The 20,444-nt window shown below is 40.1% G+C and overlaps 1 protein-coding gene across 9 annotated transcripts in view; it reads left to right on the top strand.

The window, feature by feature from the left end:
• dst (dystonin) overlaps window positions 1-20,444 on the top strand; it is a 251,988-nt gene that overhangs the window by 6,517 nt on the left and 225,027 nt on the right. For 7 of the 9 annotated variants that reach the window (XM_067422412.1, XM_067422411.1, XM_067422413.1 and 4 more), the window contains exon 4: window positions 1,287-1,500. In XM_067422412.1, coding sequence (XP_067278513.1) covers window positions 1,287-1,500 — 214 coding nt within the window. Of the gene's footprint in view, window positions 1-821; window positions 1,072-1,286; window positions 1,501-3,662; window positions 3,805-20,444 lie in introns of those variants that run through there. The other 2 variants (XM_067422419.1, XM_067422420.1) reach the window with 2 other exon arrangements.

Below are 20,444 nucleotides of genomic sequence, written 5' to 3'. Positions count from 1 at the left end.
CACACACACACACACACACACACACACACACACACACACACACACACACACACACACACACACACACACACACAAACTTCAATATTATGAGTGCTGTTTCAGAAATATAAAAAATTGCTATTTAAAAAAAAAGTCAAATCATATTTTAAGTCAGAAAAACTATATCCACTTTATAACCTAAAAATAATAATTTTTATGAAGTTGTAAATTAAACATTATTGGAGTATTACAAGAACATGCTATTTCAAAGTTTAATTCAATGTGTTACTTGCTGTTTCTTTGTAATTATTTGTGAAATTTACTAGCGAAACATTTTTCTCCACCAATTTCCCCCTAATGTAGGTTATTTGATGCATTTCAACAAAATCTAAACACCTATGAAGGAAACAATAATTCACAAAGCTTACAAATCTTTAGGTTAAATAAGCTTTAAGGCTGGATAAACATAGGAAGTTATGACCAACAATACATTGAAAATTGCACTAAATAGAGGGACATTTCACTGAAACTCACATTATTTAATTTTTAATGTTGCAGTTTGTCAAATGCATCACAATTGCTGCTTTTGAGTTTTCACTTGGTAAAAACTGTATATATGCTTAATAATGTAAACGTAATGACAGCGTGGTATATCCTATTTGTTGAAAGACAACTTAATTAAGTGATTAATTTTTGATCAGCACCAACATTACTTTTTGTTCGCAATGAATGACCCATCGGTGGACCGACGCAGCTGTTGCAGTGAGTGAGGATGCAGCCGTGCGCGCGCGCCCAGTGATGGCGCTGTAACACCGCGCGGGCACGCTCCCGTCGGATCCTGGCTCCTGTCCGTGGTTCTGGTCTGCGCGCGTCAGCGGATGGTGACGCGCTGTGCGTTTGTGTATTGCTCTCTCTCAGTGCAATCTGCTCTCTCTCTGGGGGATTTCGCACCGTTTCATGCTTTGGATCAAACCGGGCGACGCGAGACGGAATACCGTCACAAGGGTGTGGTTCTATCCAAAATGACATCGCCGTGTGTTAACGGCAAGTGGAAGTAGGATCTCTGCCCATCATTTAGAGATGTACACAGCGGTGAGTGTCCTGCTGGGGGAGCCACATGCAAATCATCCTGCTCGGGGTTTTGTTTTATTGTCGATCTGTGATCATTTGAGTGTTTAGGCGAAGCGCCGATGTGCGCTTTAATCTCAGTCTATTGTGATCGCAGTGATGGTGAGCTTTACGCGCACAGCGTTGGGTTTGTTCACTGAACGCGCGATTAATTGCTTGTCTATTGTCTCTCCACACAGAGCTCCGGGTCTGGGAACGCGTCCCTGCGCTGCTCCATGTCTTCATCGGCGGATTTCTCAGATGATGAAGAGTACAGCGTGAAATCTGGGTCGGTGTCGCCGGCACCGGGGGACACGTTACCGTGGAATTTACCCAGACATGAGCGGTCCAAGCGGAAGATCCAGGGAGGGTCCGTGCTCGATCCAGCCGAGAGAGCCGTGCTCAGAATCGCGGGTAGGAAACCACAACATCGCACTCTCACTGCTCTGCTCCCCTAAACATCCATTCATTATGACGAGGCCTGTTGTCACTTTACTGTATGATCAAGAGCCGTCAGAACCACAGACGCAGAAGGACAAACGGGGTTTACCAAATGGTTGAGTATTAAAAGGGCAGCGGAACTTTAGCTGGTGGTGTGTTTGTGTGTCTGTTGCCGGATCCTGTAAATCATCATTATATTTATGGTCATCATTATTATCATAAGAAAAAAGAGCACACGTGCGCGCTTCTTCTGCTGGACTCTGACACTGTGTCGGGAGCTGGAGCCGGGGTTGTTTTGAAAAGCTCGAGGCTGAAAGATGAATCAGCAGTCTGGGGTGTGTGTGTGTGTGTGTGTGTGTTTCCCAGCGCTGGAATGAGAGGACATGCTCTCCTAAAGCAAACTGTTGGGATCGTGGCAATATGCGCGGAAAAAGTTTCTAAAAGAGGGTTTTTCACGGCGGAATAATTTTGCAGTACCCAAAAATATCATTTTAACAAGAAGTTCTTTAAAAAACAACAACAGAAGAACATTTTAATGATCTAAGAACTTTTTGGAATGTAAATATTATTCACGAAACCATCAATGTCAATAAAGAACCTTTATTTTTAACAGTGATGACGTCATCATGTAAATAAAAAAAAAAAATATATATATGTCTGTCCGCCCACCCATCTATCTATCTATCTATCTATCTATCTATCTATCTATCTATCTATCTATCTATCTATCTATCTATCTATCTATCTATCTATCTATCTATCTATCTATGGCTGTCTGTCTGTCTGTCTGTCCGTCTGTCTATTGCTCTGTGTATCTTCATCTATCTGTCTGTCTGTCGGTCCCATCCATCCATCCATCCATCCATCCATCCATCCATCCATCCATCCATCCATCCATCCATCCATCCATCCATCCATCCATCCATTGTCTCTATCTATCTATCTATCTATCTATCTATCTATCTATCTATCTATCTATCTATCTATCTATCTATCTATCTATCTATCTATCTATCTATCTATCTATCTACCATCCATCCATCCATCCATCCATCCATCATCTATCTATCTATCTATCTATCTATCTATCTATCTATCTATCTATCTATCTATCTATCTATCTATCTATCTATCTATCTATCTATCTATCTATCTATCTATCTACACTCTAAAAAATGCTGGGTTAAAAACAACCCAAGTTGGGTTGAAACTGCACCGACCCAACAATTGGGTTGTTTTAACCCAATGGTTGAGTTGTTTTAAACCAATGGTTGAGTTGTTTTAACCCAGTGGTTGGGTTAAATGTTGCTTAAGACAACCCAATTGCTGGGTAAGAACAACTCAACCATTGGGTTAAAATAACCCAATTGTTGGGTCGGTGCAGTTTCAACCCAACTTGGGTTGTTTTTAACCCAGCATTTTTTAGAGTGTATCTATCTATCTATCTATCTATCTATCTATCTATCTATCTATCTATCTATCTATCTATCTATCTATCTATCTATCTATCTATCTATCTATCTATCTATGTTTTTATTGAACAATATAGACACAGATAAAATGGCATGCATTATGGAATAGAAACAAAGCTGCATGGTATTAAGTGTTGTAACAGTTCAGATTGGTGGGGTCTCCTGGAAAGCTGCTGTGAATGACAGTAGTTGAGTTGCATCATGTGCTGGTCGCAGAGAACAGGGCAGGCTGGTTCTAGGACCTCGGAGAGTACGTGCACGCGCACAGACACATGGCAGCCAGTGAACATCAGCGTGCGCCTCGAAAATAGAGGATGACTGTGCATGACACATTATAGTCGCACATGATATATATATATATATATATAGCATTCCGGATGAATGCTGAACACTCACACGCACAGTGTTAAGAAGAGTAGGATTTTTAAAAATGAGCATGCACAACGTCAAATCATATTAAAAAATGTGTTGCCAAGCGCCCACTGGCTTTTGCTGGGAATGATGACAATCACACTGATTACCTCAGCCCGTTCTCTAACCGGGCGCACGGCGGAGATTTACGGCTGAAGCGGCAGAGGAAGTCCCGCTCATTGGACGGTTTGTGGATGTGGGAGGGCGACAGGGGCGTCGCCGGTCACGGAGCGGCGCGGCGCGGATCGGTGAGGCAGTCGGGCAGGGCTTCAGCTCGGTAAATGACCAGCCTCGACCGCTCCGGTAATGGCCCGTTACGGAGCGGCTCCGTATGTGCTCGCCGACGAATTGGAGTATCTCCAGGCGTATGAGGATGTGCTTGAGAAATATAAAGGTAACGAATGCATTCGGTTTGGGTGTAATTCTGCTTAATATCTCTGAGAGAGACACGGTACATTCACTGATACATTGTTTCATTGTTTACAGTCAACCTGATACAATATACCATTATACATTTCTGTCCGCTTATCTGTCTATTACACATATTGAAGAATTATTGCTCTTTTCATATGTTCAGATGGACTGTATTCGATTTGAAAGACTACAATAAGGTTACTAACTAACATCTTTTACTAACAATGATCATAATTCATTATTTATTAATCTTTATTAATTAATGTAAGCTTATACAAATACTATTCATTCTTAGTTCATGTCAGCTTAAACGGATTTTGAATTTGATAATGTATTATTAAATATTGATTAATAAATGAATATAAATTACACTTTATTTTAAAGTGTCTTAATTACATATAGTAATAACAGTAAATTATGCATAATTACCTGGAAATAACCCTCAACCAAATCCAAACATTATAAGAGAGGACATTTCTGTCTGTTTATCTGTCTATTACACATATTGAAGAAATATTGCTCTTTTTATATGTTCAGATGGACTGTATTCAATGTTTAAGTCAGATACAGTAAGGTTAAACCATTACTAACTAAAATCTTTACCTAACAATGAGCAATATATTATTTTTTAATCTTAGTTAATTAATGTGTTTATTTATTTAAAAATACTGTGCGTTGTTAGTTCATGCCAGCTAAAATGCATTTTGAATTTAATAATTTATTATTAAATATTGATTAATAAATGCATATTAATTGCACTTTATTACAGTCTTCTTATTACCTGTTACATATAATAGTAAATTATGTATAATTACATGCAACTAACCCTAAACCAAATCGAAGCCCTAACCATATGGTAAATAGATGTAGTTAATCAATATTTCTGAGAACTTAAATGCATAATTACACTGTAACAATGAGACCTTAAAATAAAGTGTAACTCTATATTGTAAGGCATCTGTTACAGTGTAATTATGCATTTAAGTTCTGAGTAGTATTAATTAACATGTAGTATTTACTATATGGTTAGGGTTTGGATTTGGTTTGGGGTTAGTTACATGTAATTATACATAATTTACTGTTAGTAATGCAGATTTAACATCTACTGGACACTTAAATAGTGTTAATGAAGTATTGTTCATTGCTAGTTAATGTCAAACAGTTAATTAATGTTACAACTGGAAGCTTGAGTTTTGTGATTGAAGCCCATTGTGGAGTTGTGCTTCGATTGATCCTGTCCATCGTGACTGCTGTCTAAATGCATCGCCCTCTCATGAATTTACAATGCCATTTGGATCATTAGTCCTGGCTTAGGGATGTTTTTTTCTTCTCTGCATCATCCGGTCGAGCTCTGTCTCTGCAACACACATTTCTGAGGAAATATACGAATGCACTCAGAATCGCGTGTTTCGTTTGAGGTTTGAGGGTTCAGGTGAAGTCGATCGTGTTGTTTTTGGTGATTTGTAGCTTAAGCGGAGCAGCAGAAAGTCTATCAGCTGTTGAGTATCATAAGCTTGCAGTCAGCTGTGGTGTGTGTGTGTGTGTGTGTGTGAGGCTGCTGCAGTCATATGATTCTGTGAGTTTTGCTTTCTGCAGGCAATACGCTTCACAAATAAGCTCCTATCTTTATCATCTTAGATTTGTTTGTTCTCTACAGTGCATAGACTTTTTCTGTACATACAGAAACCATGGTGACAAAACAACATTCCTGATTTTCTGGATGTCTTGTTAAAAGTCCCCTTTGTTTTGGCTGTCAGGAGTGTTTGACTAGAGTCGGAGGTTATCAGAACTGGTTTATTGGTCATCGTTAACAAGCCTGGCTGCTAAGCAGCGGTAGAAAATATTGAGGAATAAAAAAATAATATTTCACCTTTTTGACGCTATTCAGTATAGAATAAAATCATTTAATATGCTCTGTGGAAAATGTTTTGAATTATGTCAGAGATAAATCGCTGAATTAGATTTTTGAATTGATTGCAGTATGAATTGATTTGCAAAAAAGAATAATTTATTGTGAAAAGTTTATTGTGAATCATTACACAAATCAGTTGTTGTGTGGATATTCAATATACGGCACTGCGCTGGTGTATCATATGCTTTAGTTTACATTATAGGTTTTCATTGAAGTATGTTTCCTGAAAGGACTCTTTTATGAACAAATATTTTTAAGGAAGGATTATGAAGCCTCAACACATAATAAAAGCCTCACGTGTTTACTGTAACACTTTTGTGGTGACGTCAGTTGTGATTTTAATGACACAAACCAATCACAAGAAATTATACACCTGAGATATGCATGAAAAAGCATTTCATTTGAATTGAATATGGTGGTTTATTATTTGTTAAGGCATCAGTGACACACGTTGAATCCAGTTTTAGCTCTTCCAGTAACAATGACCAGTAAACCATGTGATCAAGGCTTCAAACACACACTGGAAACTGTGATGCTCTGAATATCCTTCCTCTCGAATCATCACCAGAAAATTCCATATTTAAAAAACCCTGAAGTGAGTTCATTACAGCTTCATTTTTTCAATGTTAAAGCCTTGATGGTTTATTTTCCTCTGGTCAGTGGTCTATTCATGCAGTCTGTAGTTCTCTAGAGAGTGGGAACCCCTGACAATGATAAAATTGATGTTTGGTGGAAACATTCCTGGAAATGACGTCCAGCTCAGTAGAGTTATACAGTAACACTGCTGGAGCTGTTCTCTGAACAAAAGATGTTCACATGCGCTGTCTGCCTGGTGCTAAATGTCTCTCTTTAGCCCTATTGTGAAACACATGCTGAATGTATGTTGTGTGTAGGAAGGGGTCAGTGTTGGGGAGCTGCATGGATCGTCAAGCTTCAAGTTGCTCATAATTAAGTTCAGTTTATAAGTGAGGTGAGGGAAAAAACATATTTGAAATATATCAACATACACTATTAGGGCTGCACGATATCGATGTTAAAACAGAATATCGTTCAGCCCTATACACTATGTTGCCAAATGTTTTGGGACGCCTGCCTTTACATGCACATGAACATTTTGCATAATAGGTCAAAACACCATTTATTTGAATTTTGTGATAAAAAATTGACATATTTTGGAAGCTGAGACTTTGTTTGTTATCAGAAGTAAAGAGCCAAAGCACTTTGCGAATATTGGATGGGAGGCTCTACAAATAATGTTTGGTGGGAAACCCGCGGACCTGGCAACCCTCAATTACAGGTGATTCAAAGGGTCAAATACACTGTAAAAAAAATGTATGTCTCCAATTGAAATTTTTCAGTTGGCCAAATTTAATTTCTGTGAATTGATGCAATTTAAAGGGGTTCTTCAGCGCTGGGAAGATGAATCTGTATTTAAACTGGGTCATCAATGTAGTAGAAATGTGAAATAATTTTTTAATTTGGTGCTTTCTAGACTGAGAAAAGACAGAAAATATATTTTTGTCTCATGGGGATGAAAGACTACAATTCCCAGAATGAGCTGAATGAGCTCTCGTGATGAGAGCTGAGGTAATCGCGACTACACTCACGGCATACATTCACAACGCGAGTTCAGTCTGGCGCGTTTCAGTTCATGCCTTTGCAAGCTTAACTTTCATAGAAATTAATTTGAGTTTAAAGATTTACATTGCTCACCATAGCTCCGTTTAAATGAGTGCCTGTAGCTGCGAGCTGAGCTCTCCCTGTGAGCTGAGTGTGATCTCCATCCCTCATGCGTGAGTTCAGAACATGTGGAAATGGCTCCCTCTGCTGGCTGTAGTCTTTAGCATTTGGCCAAACATTCCTCCGATGATGCAAATATCGTCAATTTGCGTCATAGGAGGAATTTTTCCAGAAATAAAATTCATAAATCTCTTGTCTCAGGGGGATATGAGGGGGGAAAGCACAATCATTTGAATATACTCCAGGGTTTCTACTGATACAAAGCCATATGCTAATCGCTGAAGTAACCCTTTAATTCACTGCAATTAAAGGTCCCGTTCTTCGCGATTCCATCTTTCAAACTTTAGTTAGTGTGTAATGTTGCTGTTAGAGCGTAAATAATACCTGTAAAATTATAAAGCTCAAAGTTCAATGCCAAGTGAGATATTTTATTTAACAGAAGCTACAGCAGGAAGTGCAGGGATGTAATGACGTCACTAGAACCGTTTGTTGACTAACCCTCCGCCCACAAGAACACGCAAAATAGGGTGTGTGGTCTCGTTGCTCTCCCACGTGGAGAAGAGCGCGCATTCAGCGCTTGCATCGCCCCGTTATGGTAAGAGGCGGGACCTTTCCGGGCAAAGCGCGCTAAGCTGCTGTCCAATCACAACATGGGAAGCGCTGGCCCAATCAGAACTCGTTACGTGTTTCTGAAGGAGGGACTTCATAGAACAAGGAAATCATCAGGCCGTTTTTAGGAGAGATGAAACACCGGTATGTTATATGGCGGTAACAACTCATGTTATATTGCACACTGTAAACACAATCAAGGCTTCAAAAACACACGAAAAACGGGACCTTGAAATTTGGCCAACTGAAAAAAGTAGATGTGATCAGTAAATAGAAAATTTTCAATTGGAGACCTGAAATTTTTTTCAGTGTAAAGCTGCTTTAACGTGACTGTTTTCTGTGTTATTATTGCATTAACTTTGACAGCCCTAAATTCAACACAAGAGAGATCTTTTTCACACAGTGTCAGTCTGACATGTTTTTCCACTCCTTTTGATTGACAGATATAATCGGCCCTGATGATTGGCTGTTTTTAAACAATCGTGAAAATAATTATTTTATCAGCCAAAACCGATTTTTGGCGGAAACATCGGTGCATCTCTAATTATTCTCATAATACATGTTATGTTTTCATTGTTGCAGTAATTATTTATTCTATTTGTTAAATGCAGAAATAAATCCCTTATCAGCATTATAATGGTTGATGTGAAGTTTAGTGTCCAGTTACTTTGTGGAATTTAGTTTGTTTTTGGTTTCGAGCAGTGGAAATGTGTAGTACAATACCTGGCTCATTGGGTATTAAAGGTTCTTCTTGGTGTTCTTGTAAAGCAGAGGTGTTTCATCAAAGATGAGATTACATCGCGTCCTTTCAAAACGTCTTAATCTTATACTTTTGATCCGGACCCAAATGTGCACGTTTAAAAAGGCCTGTAAATTTGAGACTTGAACATGGATCCTGCTTCGGGCTCATGCACAATTACCATCGCTCAGGCCTGCAAATGTACTAACCAGGTGACGATCATAAGTTGCGTAAGCCTTTGTCTTTTTAAACATTGTGTGCCTAAGAAAGCTCGAGATGTACTCAGGAGTGGGTGCGTCTCGCCGTTTTCTTTTGAGCCTGACCGAGTCTCCTTTCTGCTAAGATAAGAAACCCTTTCATGAACTTCTAAAGGTACTACAGAGTACACAGAACCAACACGATTTACATCCGTTTGACACTGTGGACGGCTGTTGTAAGGCTTTTGTGATTGAGTGGGTAAATAGCAGAGAAGAAAAGCAACCAAGGGAGTTTGTAATATTAGCCCTTTCTGGTGACTGCATGTTATTTTGTCTAGGTAAACCATATTATTATGATGCTTAGAGCATTGCAGAAAATCTCAGAGAACTGACAAAAGAAGAGCCAGTAGTTTTTGTACTTATTAGCTGTAGTATCACGTCACACTGTAGTAAAATACAGGGCAACGATATATTTAGTTCATACGCACTGCATTTAACCAGGTCAGATGGTTTTAATTTGTGTGCCATCAAATATATTGCTACTTTCATGCACTGCTTTCTCAGGTTTCTAGACTTGCTGTAGGGCAGTTTTGAGGTGGTCAAAGGTGTCGTGTTACAGCACACCTGCAGACATTATGTGTTAAATGCCTCTCTGAGACACAACAGTGTCCGAAACCGACCTGAAAAAGACATCCAGGCACGTCTGAATCCAGTGTTGCGTAACGTCCTGTCTACGAAGGTGCCTTCGTTGATTATTGAAGGCAGCATAGATGTATTCCTGGCTGTTTGATATCACACAGTCTTTGTTGTTGAAAGAATAAAATGTCTGCTTTTAAAGATTTTTTTTTCTTGTTCCACTTCTGGAATCGGATACTCACCCCCATGTCATTCAAGATGTTCATGTTTTTCTTTATTCAGTCGAAAATAAATGAAGGTTTTTAAAGAAAACATTCCAGGATTTTTCTCCATATAGTGGACTTCAATGGGGATCAACAGTTGAAGGTCCAATTTGTAGTTTCAGTGCCGCTTCAAAGAGCTCAACACGATCCCAGATGAGGAATACGGGCCTTATCTAGCGACCCGAACAGCCATTTCCTAAAGAATAAATAAAATGTATATCATTTTTAACCACAAATGCTCATCTTTCACTAGCGTCCACACGTTGCGTAATCACGTTGGAAAGGTTGGCTGGTTAAATCAGAATATTTATTGTAAAAAAAAACAAAAAAAAACATGTTTATATATAGCTCCATTGTGGTTTGTGATTTATTTTTTAAAGGTACCTTTAAGCTGCTGATTTCTTTTCATGGGATTCAGCTGCAACAGAATGTTTTGCAAAAAGACAGAGTAAGTTGATATCTGAATATTTGACCAAATAGTTTTTTTACATTATTGGAATCAAAACTGGGAATCGATAGGAATCGGAATCGCCCAACCCTAATTGTAGTTAGTGAAAATTGGCTTGGTTATCTCTAAATCCAACCAAATTTTTTATGCATCAGATGTTTATGCGTTCAGAGAACAGACACTACAATTAAAAACTGAACATGTCTGTTCAATACAGCCGAACGAGAGTGGCAGCACAAACGCAGCAGCAGTCAGATCTCATTCATCAGAGAGCGAAGACCTGACAGACAAAATGATCCAGGAACATTTGGTTTCAAAGCGAAATGTAAAATCATCATTGTATTTGTCATTGTATTGATTTGTTAGTTGTGTTTTTGGTAAAGAATAACAGGCTAATGAACCCACAATTCAAGCAACCCGCACCCGTTTTGGCACTAATTCTAAACCGAAACTAAAATGTGCACAGCTGCACAGGCTTTCATTCACGGCCGCACTGTCATTCATTCATTACCGTAATAAATAAATCACGTTTTTTGCTCATATATGTTTTTTGTGTGCGCTATGCTTCATTAACATTATAAGTGAACCTCAAGAAACACGACATGACCCCTTTAAATCACTCTTCATATCAGTTTGTTTGTTATTTGTGTGTGAGAGTCTGAGGAAAGTGTTTTTTTCCGCATGGCAAGTGTAAACTTTTGAAGTAACATCCATAAATAGCCGTCCAGCCTGGAATGTGTAATGTCACACCTGTGATGAGGCTCCGGGTCACAGATACTGTGGCGGTTCAAGCCAGCTGAAACACTGGCCGAGCAAATGCCAAACGCTCCACTGTCACATGACCCACCGTCGACCACTGACGTGCTGTTTGCCATCCTTCTTCCACCCCGTGTTTAGGAGCGTTTCCAGTAAAGTTTTTGTGTGTGTATTTCTAAGGCACTGTCTCAGATCACTGTACCCTTCATCTGTTTGAGAACCCATGATGTATTTTTAGCTCCAATATGACTGAGCATATTATAGTACCTTGAAGATTTCATTAGCGTTCTTTAGAAAATGGTTTGCAAATGTGTTTTTTGTTGAGTTGAGTATCATATTTGATAAATAAGACTCATATTTTATGACTCATATTATATGATATGATACTTATTCAGAGGCTCAAACAGGGCAAAATATGCAATTTGGTGCAGATGCTGAGGTTTATATGACCAAAATTAAGATTACATTTTCATGCTGTAAATCAATGAGATAGCAACAGTATAGCAGGGCAAGTTTATTTAAATAGCACATTTCATACGCAATGATGCTTTATATTAGCCTGACAAGCCAGAGCCACATCAAGATGTTTGGTCTGGAAACTCACCATTGACAGCTCAATCCGAGGGGCGGGATAAACGGTTGTCTTTCAAACTCCCTCTGCACGCGATAGGATAGCGCTACAACCAGAGCAACGAAGGTGAAACAGAGCTCGCTGATAGATTAAACATTCACCGTATCCGGTCGGCTAAACTCTCAACACATCTTCCCTTTTTAAGAATGACTTCAGTGCCGTTCTTTGTTCTTTTCTCAGAGAAAAGCTTAACTCCAAGTCTTCCAGAATCGCGGTCAAAGCTGATTCGAAAGACCGCCGTTCGCCAGTTTCTGTGTTTACTAGAAGCACGCAAGCGCAACTCGGTCGTCCTTATGGCCGCGCCCACCTACTCTATACACGATGTGATTGGCCCGGCAAGAGTTAGGCGATTACAGCTCAGAAGGGTATTGAGAGTTGCTAGACGACACTCGCGGGCAGATTAAATTTGCTGCCGCTTGGGTGCGTCTAGATTTCTAGGCTAGCTTTTTATATAAAAAGGAATAAAATAATGATAAAATAATCACAACATATGCATAAGAAATAAAAATAACAATTGTTGTTTTATATTTGATAGTATTGCATTGTTACAGATCGTTAAATATACACTCACCTAAAGGATTATTAGGAACACCATACTAAAACTGTGTTTGACCCCCTTTCATCTTCAGAACTGCCTTAATTCTACGTGGCATTGATTCACCAAGGTGCTGAGTAATGTTGGCCCATATTGATAGGAGAGCATCTTGCAGTTGATGGAGATTTGTGGGATGCACATCCAGGGCACGAAGCTCCCGTTCCACCGCATCCCAAAGATGCTCTATTGGGTTGAGATCTGGTGACTGTGGGGGCCATTTTAGTTCAGAGAACTCATTGTCATGTTCAAGAAACCAATTTGAAATGATTTGAGCTTTGTGACAGGGTGCATTATCCTGCTGGAAGTAGCTATCAGAGGACATGGTGGTCATAAAGGGATGGACACGGTCAGAAACAATGCTCAGGTAGGCCGTGGCATTTAAACGATGCCCAGTTGGCACTAAGGGGCCTAAAGTGAGCCAAGAAAACATCCCCCACACCATTACACCACCACCACCAGCCTGCACAGTGGTAACAAGGCATGATGGATCCATGTTCTCATTCTGTTTACGGCAAATTCTGACTCTAACATCTGAATGTCTCAACAGACATCAAGACTGTTTTCACGCTCTTGAATTGTGGAAGTTTTGATCATGCTGTCTGCAACGTACTTGGTGTATGTGTGTGTGTTAGTGATGCACGGTTAGCGGTTATATCCACCGATCCGGGCGGGCCAAGTAATAAAAAATAACATTTCAATCAATCGCAGGGGAATGAGAGAGAAATCATTGTGTTTGTTTGATAAATGTGTGTGTGATTGAACATGCTGGTTCCATGTTGCCAATTTCTATAAAAATGCTCTCTGTTGCAGTCACACAAGTGTGTTTTTTTGTTTGTTTGTTTGTGTGTGTTTGTGTAAGATAGAACGTTTGTTCCACTTTGTGTTCATGCTCTAGGACCAGACCCTTGATATAAATGTAGAAATGTTCCGATTTATACTGGATTTAGTGAATTATTTGACCAATAAAATAATTGGTCAATAACCCTTTAATTTTCAATGTGGGCTCAATCTGACCCCAAGGACCTTAAACTGTATTTTTTTACACACCTTTAGAACAACAAAATCAATCCCAGATTTGTTTGTGCATGTTTAGATTATTTAGGTAAAGTCCCAGAGTCTCATGCCCCTGATGAAGGGAACACTTTTTGAAAATGAAGGAGAAGTCCAGTGGGGTCAGCTGGACCCCAAGTGATTAAGGGTTGCAGTGAATTACTAACTGCACTTTTTCACTTTCCGAAGAAAACGCCAGTGATGGGTGCCTGTTCAAAAGTCGTTCGTTCTGTGTGGTTGCCAGGGCATTGCTATGCGGTCGCTAGGGTGTTCTGGGTGGTTGCTCACTGGAGCCCAGCTTCTATTATATCATGCTCTGTTGAATTTGGGTCGCTCATTCATTGTAAGTCTGTGGGAGCCCATCTTATCTTCTGCAGGCAAAAGTTCAATCATTTAGAAAAGTGAAAACAATCTGCACAAGCTTTGCAATTCATTAAAATCAGAGACTCAATATGGCCCAGTGTGATCATTAAACCTCAAAAGACTCAAATAACACCTGGAGCTAATGATACTGATGTTTTCAGCAGTCTGCAATTTTTATGCAACCCTGAATCCTTGATATCTTAGCAGTAGCAATATTGAATGGGTCATGAGCTGCATTGTTTATTGTTTTCTGGGTGTGTGATATTTCCTGTGGTGCACTTATAATGTTAGTGAGATTTATACATGAAAAATTGTCATAATTTAGAAATAAAAGGCATTTTAGCCTCTGATTTGAATGCTCTGTTTGAAGGGGCGTATCTGCTGTGAGACTTAAGTGTAAACGCCCACTGTTGTGATTGGCTGCTGTGAGACTTCAGTGTAAACGCCCACTGTTGTGATTGGCTGCTGTGAGACTTCAGTGTAAACGGCCACTGCTGTGATTGGCTGCTGTGAGACTTCAGTGTAAACGCCCACTGCTGTGATTGGCTGCTGTGAGACTTCAGTGTAAACGCCCACTGTTGTGATTGGCTGCTGTGAGACTTCAGTGTAAACGCCCACTGTTGTGATTGGCTGCTGTGAGACTTCAGTGTAAACGGCCACTGCTGTGATTGGCTGCTGTGAGACTTCAGTGTAAACGCCCACTGCTGTGATTGGCTGCTGTGAGACTTCAGTGTAAACGCCCATTGCTGTGATTGGCTGCTGTGAGACTTCAGTGTAAACGGCCACTGCTGTGATTGGCTGCTGTGAGACTTCAGTGTAAACGCCCAATGCTGTGATTGGCTGCTGTGATATTTCAGTGTAAACTCCTAAGAGAAACGATGTGAAGTTGACGTTTAGTTACTGGTTTGATTTACTGACACAGATAAACTGACTGTACATGAATCATTACACATCAGAAATCACTGGTCCTAGATCAGGCATTAGAATTAACACGGTTACTTAGATGTAGTAAGTCTGTTTGCAAACCTGTGCTGAAATTGTCTCTGATTTACCAAAGAATCCACAGTGAAATGTAGCGAATACAAATAAATAATGCTCAACTGAGACTTTCACGTTGTTGAAAATAAATAAATCAGCACATTCCTAGCATTAGGATCCTTTAGAACAGGGGTCCCCAAACTCAGTCCTGGAGGGCCGCAGTTTTACCTCCAACCACAATCAAACACACCTGAAACAGCTAATCAATGCCTTTATAGGACCAGTAAGACATTGATTAGCTAGTTCATGTGTTTGATTGGGGTTAGAGCTAAACTCTGCAGGACAGCGGCCCTCCAAGACCGAGTCTGGGGACCGCTGCTTTAGAAGGTAAGGTTATTTTTAGTCCAGTGATCCTGTATCTCTTCTCTCCTCATCATCTCACTAACACACCAGTGGGCGGAGCCAAAGTTGTGATGATGATTTTCTTCTTCAGAGGAACAAGGATGTTCAGTTCTGAAACTTACAGGATGTTCTTATACAGGGAGTGCAGAATTAATAGGCAAATTAGTATTTTGACCACATCATCCTCGTTATGCATGTTGTCTTACTCCAAGCTGTATAGGCTGGAAAGCCTACTACCAATTAAGCATACTAGGTGATGTGCATCTCTGTAATGAGAAGGGGTGTGGTCTAATGACATCAACACCCTATATCAGGTGTGCATAATTATTAGGCAACTTCCTTTCCTTTGGCAAAATGGGTCAAAAGAAGGACTTGACAGGCTCAGAAAAGTCAAAAATAGTGAGATATATTGCAGAGGGATGCAGCAGTCTTAAAATAGCCAAGCTTCTGAAGCGTGATCATCGAACAATCAAGCGTTTCATTCAAAATAATCAACAGGGTCGCAAGAAGCGTGTGGAAAAACCAATGCGCAAAATAACTGCCCGTGAACTGAGAAAAGTCAAGCGTGTAGCTGCCAAGATGGAAAAAAGGAAACATGATTTTCATGCAGGACAATGCTCCATCACACGCGTCCAAGTACTCCACAGCGTGGCTGGCAAGAAAGGGTATAAAAGAAGAAAATCTAATGATATGGCCTCCTTGTTCACCTGATCTGAACCCCATTGAGAACCTGTGGTCCATCATCAAATGTGCGATTTACAAGGAGGGAAAACAGTCCACCTCTCTGAACAGTGTCTGGGAGGCTGTGGTTGCTGCTGCACGCAATGTTGATGGTGAACAGATCAAAACACTGACAGAATCCATGGATGGCAGGCTTTTGAGTGTCCTTGCACAGAAAGGTGGCTATATTGGTCACTGATTTGTTTTTGTTTGGTTTTTGAATGTCAGAAATGTATATTTGTGAATGTTGAGATGTTATATTGGTTTCACTGGTAAAAATAAATAATTGAAATGGGTATAAATTTGTTTTTTGTTAAGTTGCCTAATAATTATGCACAGTAATAGTCACCTGCACACACAGATATCCCCCTAAAATAGCTAAAACTAAAAACTAAAAACTAAAACTTCCAAAAATATTCAGCTTTGATATTAATGAATTTTTTGTGTTCATTGAGAACATGGTTGTTGTTCAATATTAAAATTAATCCTCAAAAATACAACTTGCCTAATAATTCTGCACTCCCTGTATAGTATGTTGACCTCTTATATGTCAAAAGCTCAAGGAAAAATTGATTACTCAGTTCATGACCACTTTAAAGTCACACATTTTTCACAAAGCACCAATGAATGTGTCACACTGAATAGACAGGGTTTGTTCTCTAACCTGAAACATGAGCAATAGCAATGTGCTGGAAACACCACTAATTATTTTCATCCTCATATGGGTTCATTTTGACTTTCAAAATAACAGTACCCTTCTGTAACCCTCACTGTTTTCTTGTTTATCAGAAAGTCTCTAAGAGTCTATTTATATCACATGGCCTTTGGTAATTTTCATGTCATAGTCCTTAGATGATCTCTCAACATGATGAAAAGAGACTTTTAATGGTGATCGGATGTGTTATTTAGTTGTGTGGATTTAGTTCCTGTAGTTGTTTCATTTATTGACTGGTTTATGTTTCTTTGGATAAAAAGACATGTGCACAGAAGCTGTGTCTATGGCCGGATAACCTACCTCACCATATTTGCCAGAATTTGCAGTTTACAGTGCACACTATTATATCCCATAATGCAATGCGCTTGACTTGACCTTCCACCTCCAGTGTGATGATTGAACATATGGCTATTAATCATCATAGCCACAATCTCTTCCTTGATGCATAATTTGATCAGACTGGCAAATATTACAAGATTGTAAGTCTGCAGGATTAATTGGAAAAAACAACTCATCAAAAAAACATCTGTGATTTAATGAAATAAACATATGCACTGCATGTTTCAGAGCGAAGCGCTGCACTGCACTTTATTTACACGTTAACAGATCAGGGATGGAAATTAACTTTTTTGTCCACCGGCCACTGTGGCTGGTGGATTTCAAAATCTACCAGCCACTCAATGTTTTTACCAGCCACTTTCTTGTTTATAGCCGACAATGTGTAACTGCACGTGAAAATTAATACTACAAGCTCTACAATACTTGAATGGATGGACTGCATTTATATAGTGCTTTTATCCAAAGCGCTTTACATTTTGCCTCACATTCACCCATTCATACACCGACGGCGGTGTCAACCATGTAAGGCGCCATCCAGCTCGTCGGGAGCAGCTGGGGTTAGGTGTCTTGCTCATGGACACTTCGACACTTGGTCAGGTGGAACCGGGGATTGAACCACCAACCTTCCGGTTTGTAGACAACCTACATGAACCACTGAGCCACTGCCGCCCTACTTAAGCTGTTCATTTAATCTCAAATCTCAATGAAATACTGACATTTTTTCTTTCACTCTTATACACACACAAACAATGAACTGGTATACATTTCATTAAATGAGTAGGGCTCTGTGTGCTCTTTTTTTTTTTTTTTTTACCTGGATGTGGCATTTGGATGATTCGTGGTCTTTTATGGCTTCCAGTTTTAGGTTTTTAGTACCAACAATGAAACGACTAGTTTTGGCATCTCCTGAAGCGTGTTGACGACATACCGAGCAGAACATTGTCAGCAGGGATGCACCAAAATAAAAATTATTGGCTGAAACCGAAGCACTAAAAGAAATTATGCCAATTATCCATTGCATTTATGGCTGATGCTATGACTGAGTAACTTTACTAAAAATCAAGGCATTGCAATTGCATTAATTAATATTAAAGTTTCAAATAATAAATCAATTACAAATTATGCAAATATTTATTTAGCACATTGCAACAACCCACAGTATAAAATACAATTCAAACTAAAATGTTTAACTCGATCTCACTCATGTGTACATTAAATAATAATGTACAGGTCTACTGGCCTGCAGAAAGGTACAGAAATTGAATAAAGTAATCAAATGTAAAATAACTGCATATTTAACTGTTTAAATGAAAGATTAATCCTTACTAAACTTACAAAAGCTATTCAATCAAGAGCAGTGAGTGATGTCCTTTTGTTTGACATTAAAAATAGCAGTAAAGGCTACTTCCCCTTTAAGACCTAATAGAAGGATATGCGTCATCTTTCACGACTGTATAAAGTTCACTTAAGGCATATTCAGACTATGTCTGCTAGAATACTCATCAAGATGAACATGTTGGCATACTTTTTGTGTGAGTTTGTCTGTTTAAGCACAAGACTTGAAAGAGAACTCAATATTTGCGCGCTGTGAGACGAGTGAACGTTCTCTGATGATGCGCAGTGACGGATCTTCTCTCAGCGCGCGCGAGTTCGTATTCGCGTCTTCTGGCACTACATCCAGGTAATGACGGCGGAAACGACTTGTCATATTCGGACATACGGCCGCACTCGCATGCACTGAACACAGTTTATAAAGAGGGGAAACGGTATGCTATTTTATTTACCCGCCACGGTGGCCGGTAGGTGAAGCGAGTTTACCATCCACAACTCAAAATCACCCGCATTTGGCTGGTGGCGGGTGCTAATTTCCATCCCTGTAACAGATCATGATCTTAAAGGATTAGTTCACTTCAAAATTAAAATTTCCTGATAATTTACTCACCCCCATCTCATCCAAGTCGTTTATCCAAATAATTTTTTTGAGGAAAACATTCCAGGATTTTTCTCCCCACCATTGACTTCCATTGCAACTAAAATGTTGAAGGTCCAAATCAATGCAGTTTCAAAGGGCTTCAGAGGCTATGCACGATCCCAGACAAAAAATAGAGTCTTATCTGGTGAAACAATCTTTCATTTAAAAAAATAAAATAAAAAAATGATATACTTCTGCTCTGCGCTCGCCAGTGATTGCGCAGTCACAATATTATATCCCATAATGCAATGCCAAGAAAAAAAGAAATGAAAATCTTGGATGAGATAGGGGTGAGTCAGGAAATGTTCATTTTGAAGTGAACTAATATAGTTCCTGTCTCTATGAAACCCCGCCCTTTGAAAAGCTCAATGTGCTCTGATTGGTCGTGTGTTGTGCAGTGTGTTGTGATTGGTCAATCACTTCCGGTATGTTTGGGAAATTTCCCGCCCCTTACCATAACCGGCAATTATGCGAATGAATACGAATTGAATGCGTATGAATTATTTAAATTAGGAATATTGTGACTTGTTGTTCCCGGGAGAAAACTCAGGAGGCGTTTCAGGGAGTTCAGAAAAACTGGCACTGATATAGAGAAGAACTCCAACTGGAGGGACTCAAACAGCAACATTACACACTAAAGCATAACAGCTTAATCCTCTTTAACATCCGTGCTGGAGCATCATTACATCATTCATTTAATAAAAGAGTAGAAGAGAAAAAGAAAAGTGAAAGAACATTCCCCTCATTCCTCTGACAGAGTGTAAGCATTGGCCACAGCAGGCTCATTCAGAGTGTGATTGTGATTTTATACTCGATTAATCACATCCACACAAGGCATGAAGCCTGTCTTTGTGCAGAGTCATTGTGTTTGTGTTCCTCTTCCCATCAGCCCCTCCTCATCACGGTCACTCGCTCGTTTCGACCAGCCGTCTGCCCTTTTCTCTCAGGTTCATCTCTGTCTGTGGCACAGTTGGCTCTCTGTGTTCTGAGCAGACAGACACGTGACTCACGCAATCATATTTATCTGTTATTGTTTTGAGTGATACATAATATTAAGCTGTTTTTGCACACATGTCAGAATTACCTAATCTTTTGACATCCATCCATCCATCGATCCATCGATCCATCGTTCCATCCGTCCGTCCGTCCGTCCGTCCGTCCGTCCGTCCGTCCGTCCGTCCGTCCGTCCATCCATCCATCCATCCATCCATCTATCCACCCGTCCATCTGTCCGTCCATCCGCCCGCCCATACGCCCGCCCATACGCCCGCCCGCCCGCCCGCCCGTCCGTCCGTCCGTCCGTCCGTCCATCCATCCATCCATCCATCCATTCATCCATCCACCCGTCCGTCCGTCCGTCCGCCCGCCCGTCCATCCGTCCATCCATCCATCCATCCATCCATCCATCCGTCCGTCTGCCCGTCCGTCCGTCCATCCATCCATCCATCCATCCATCCATCCATCCACCCGTCCGTCCGTCCGCCCATCCATCCATCCATCCATCCATCCATCCATCCATCCATCCATCCATCCATCCACCCGTCCGTCCGTCCGT

The sequence above is a fragment of the Pseudorasbora parva genome, chromosome 17 (assembly GCF_024679245.1).
Source record: "Pseudorasbora parva isolate DD20220531a chromosome 17, ASM2467924v1, whole genome shotgun sequence".
In the NCBI taxonomy this organism is placed as follows: domain Eukaryota; kingdom Metazoa; phylum Chordata; class Actinopteri; order Cypriniformes; family Gobionidae; genus Pseudorasbora; species Pseudorasbora parva.
This window is presented reverse-complemented; position numbering and strand designations above follow the sequence as displayed.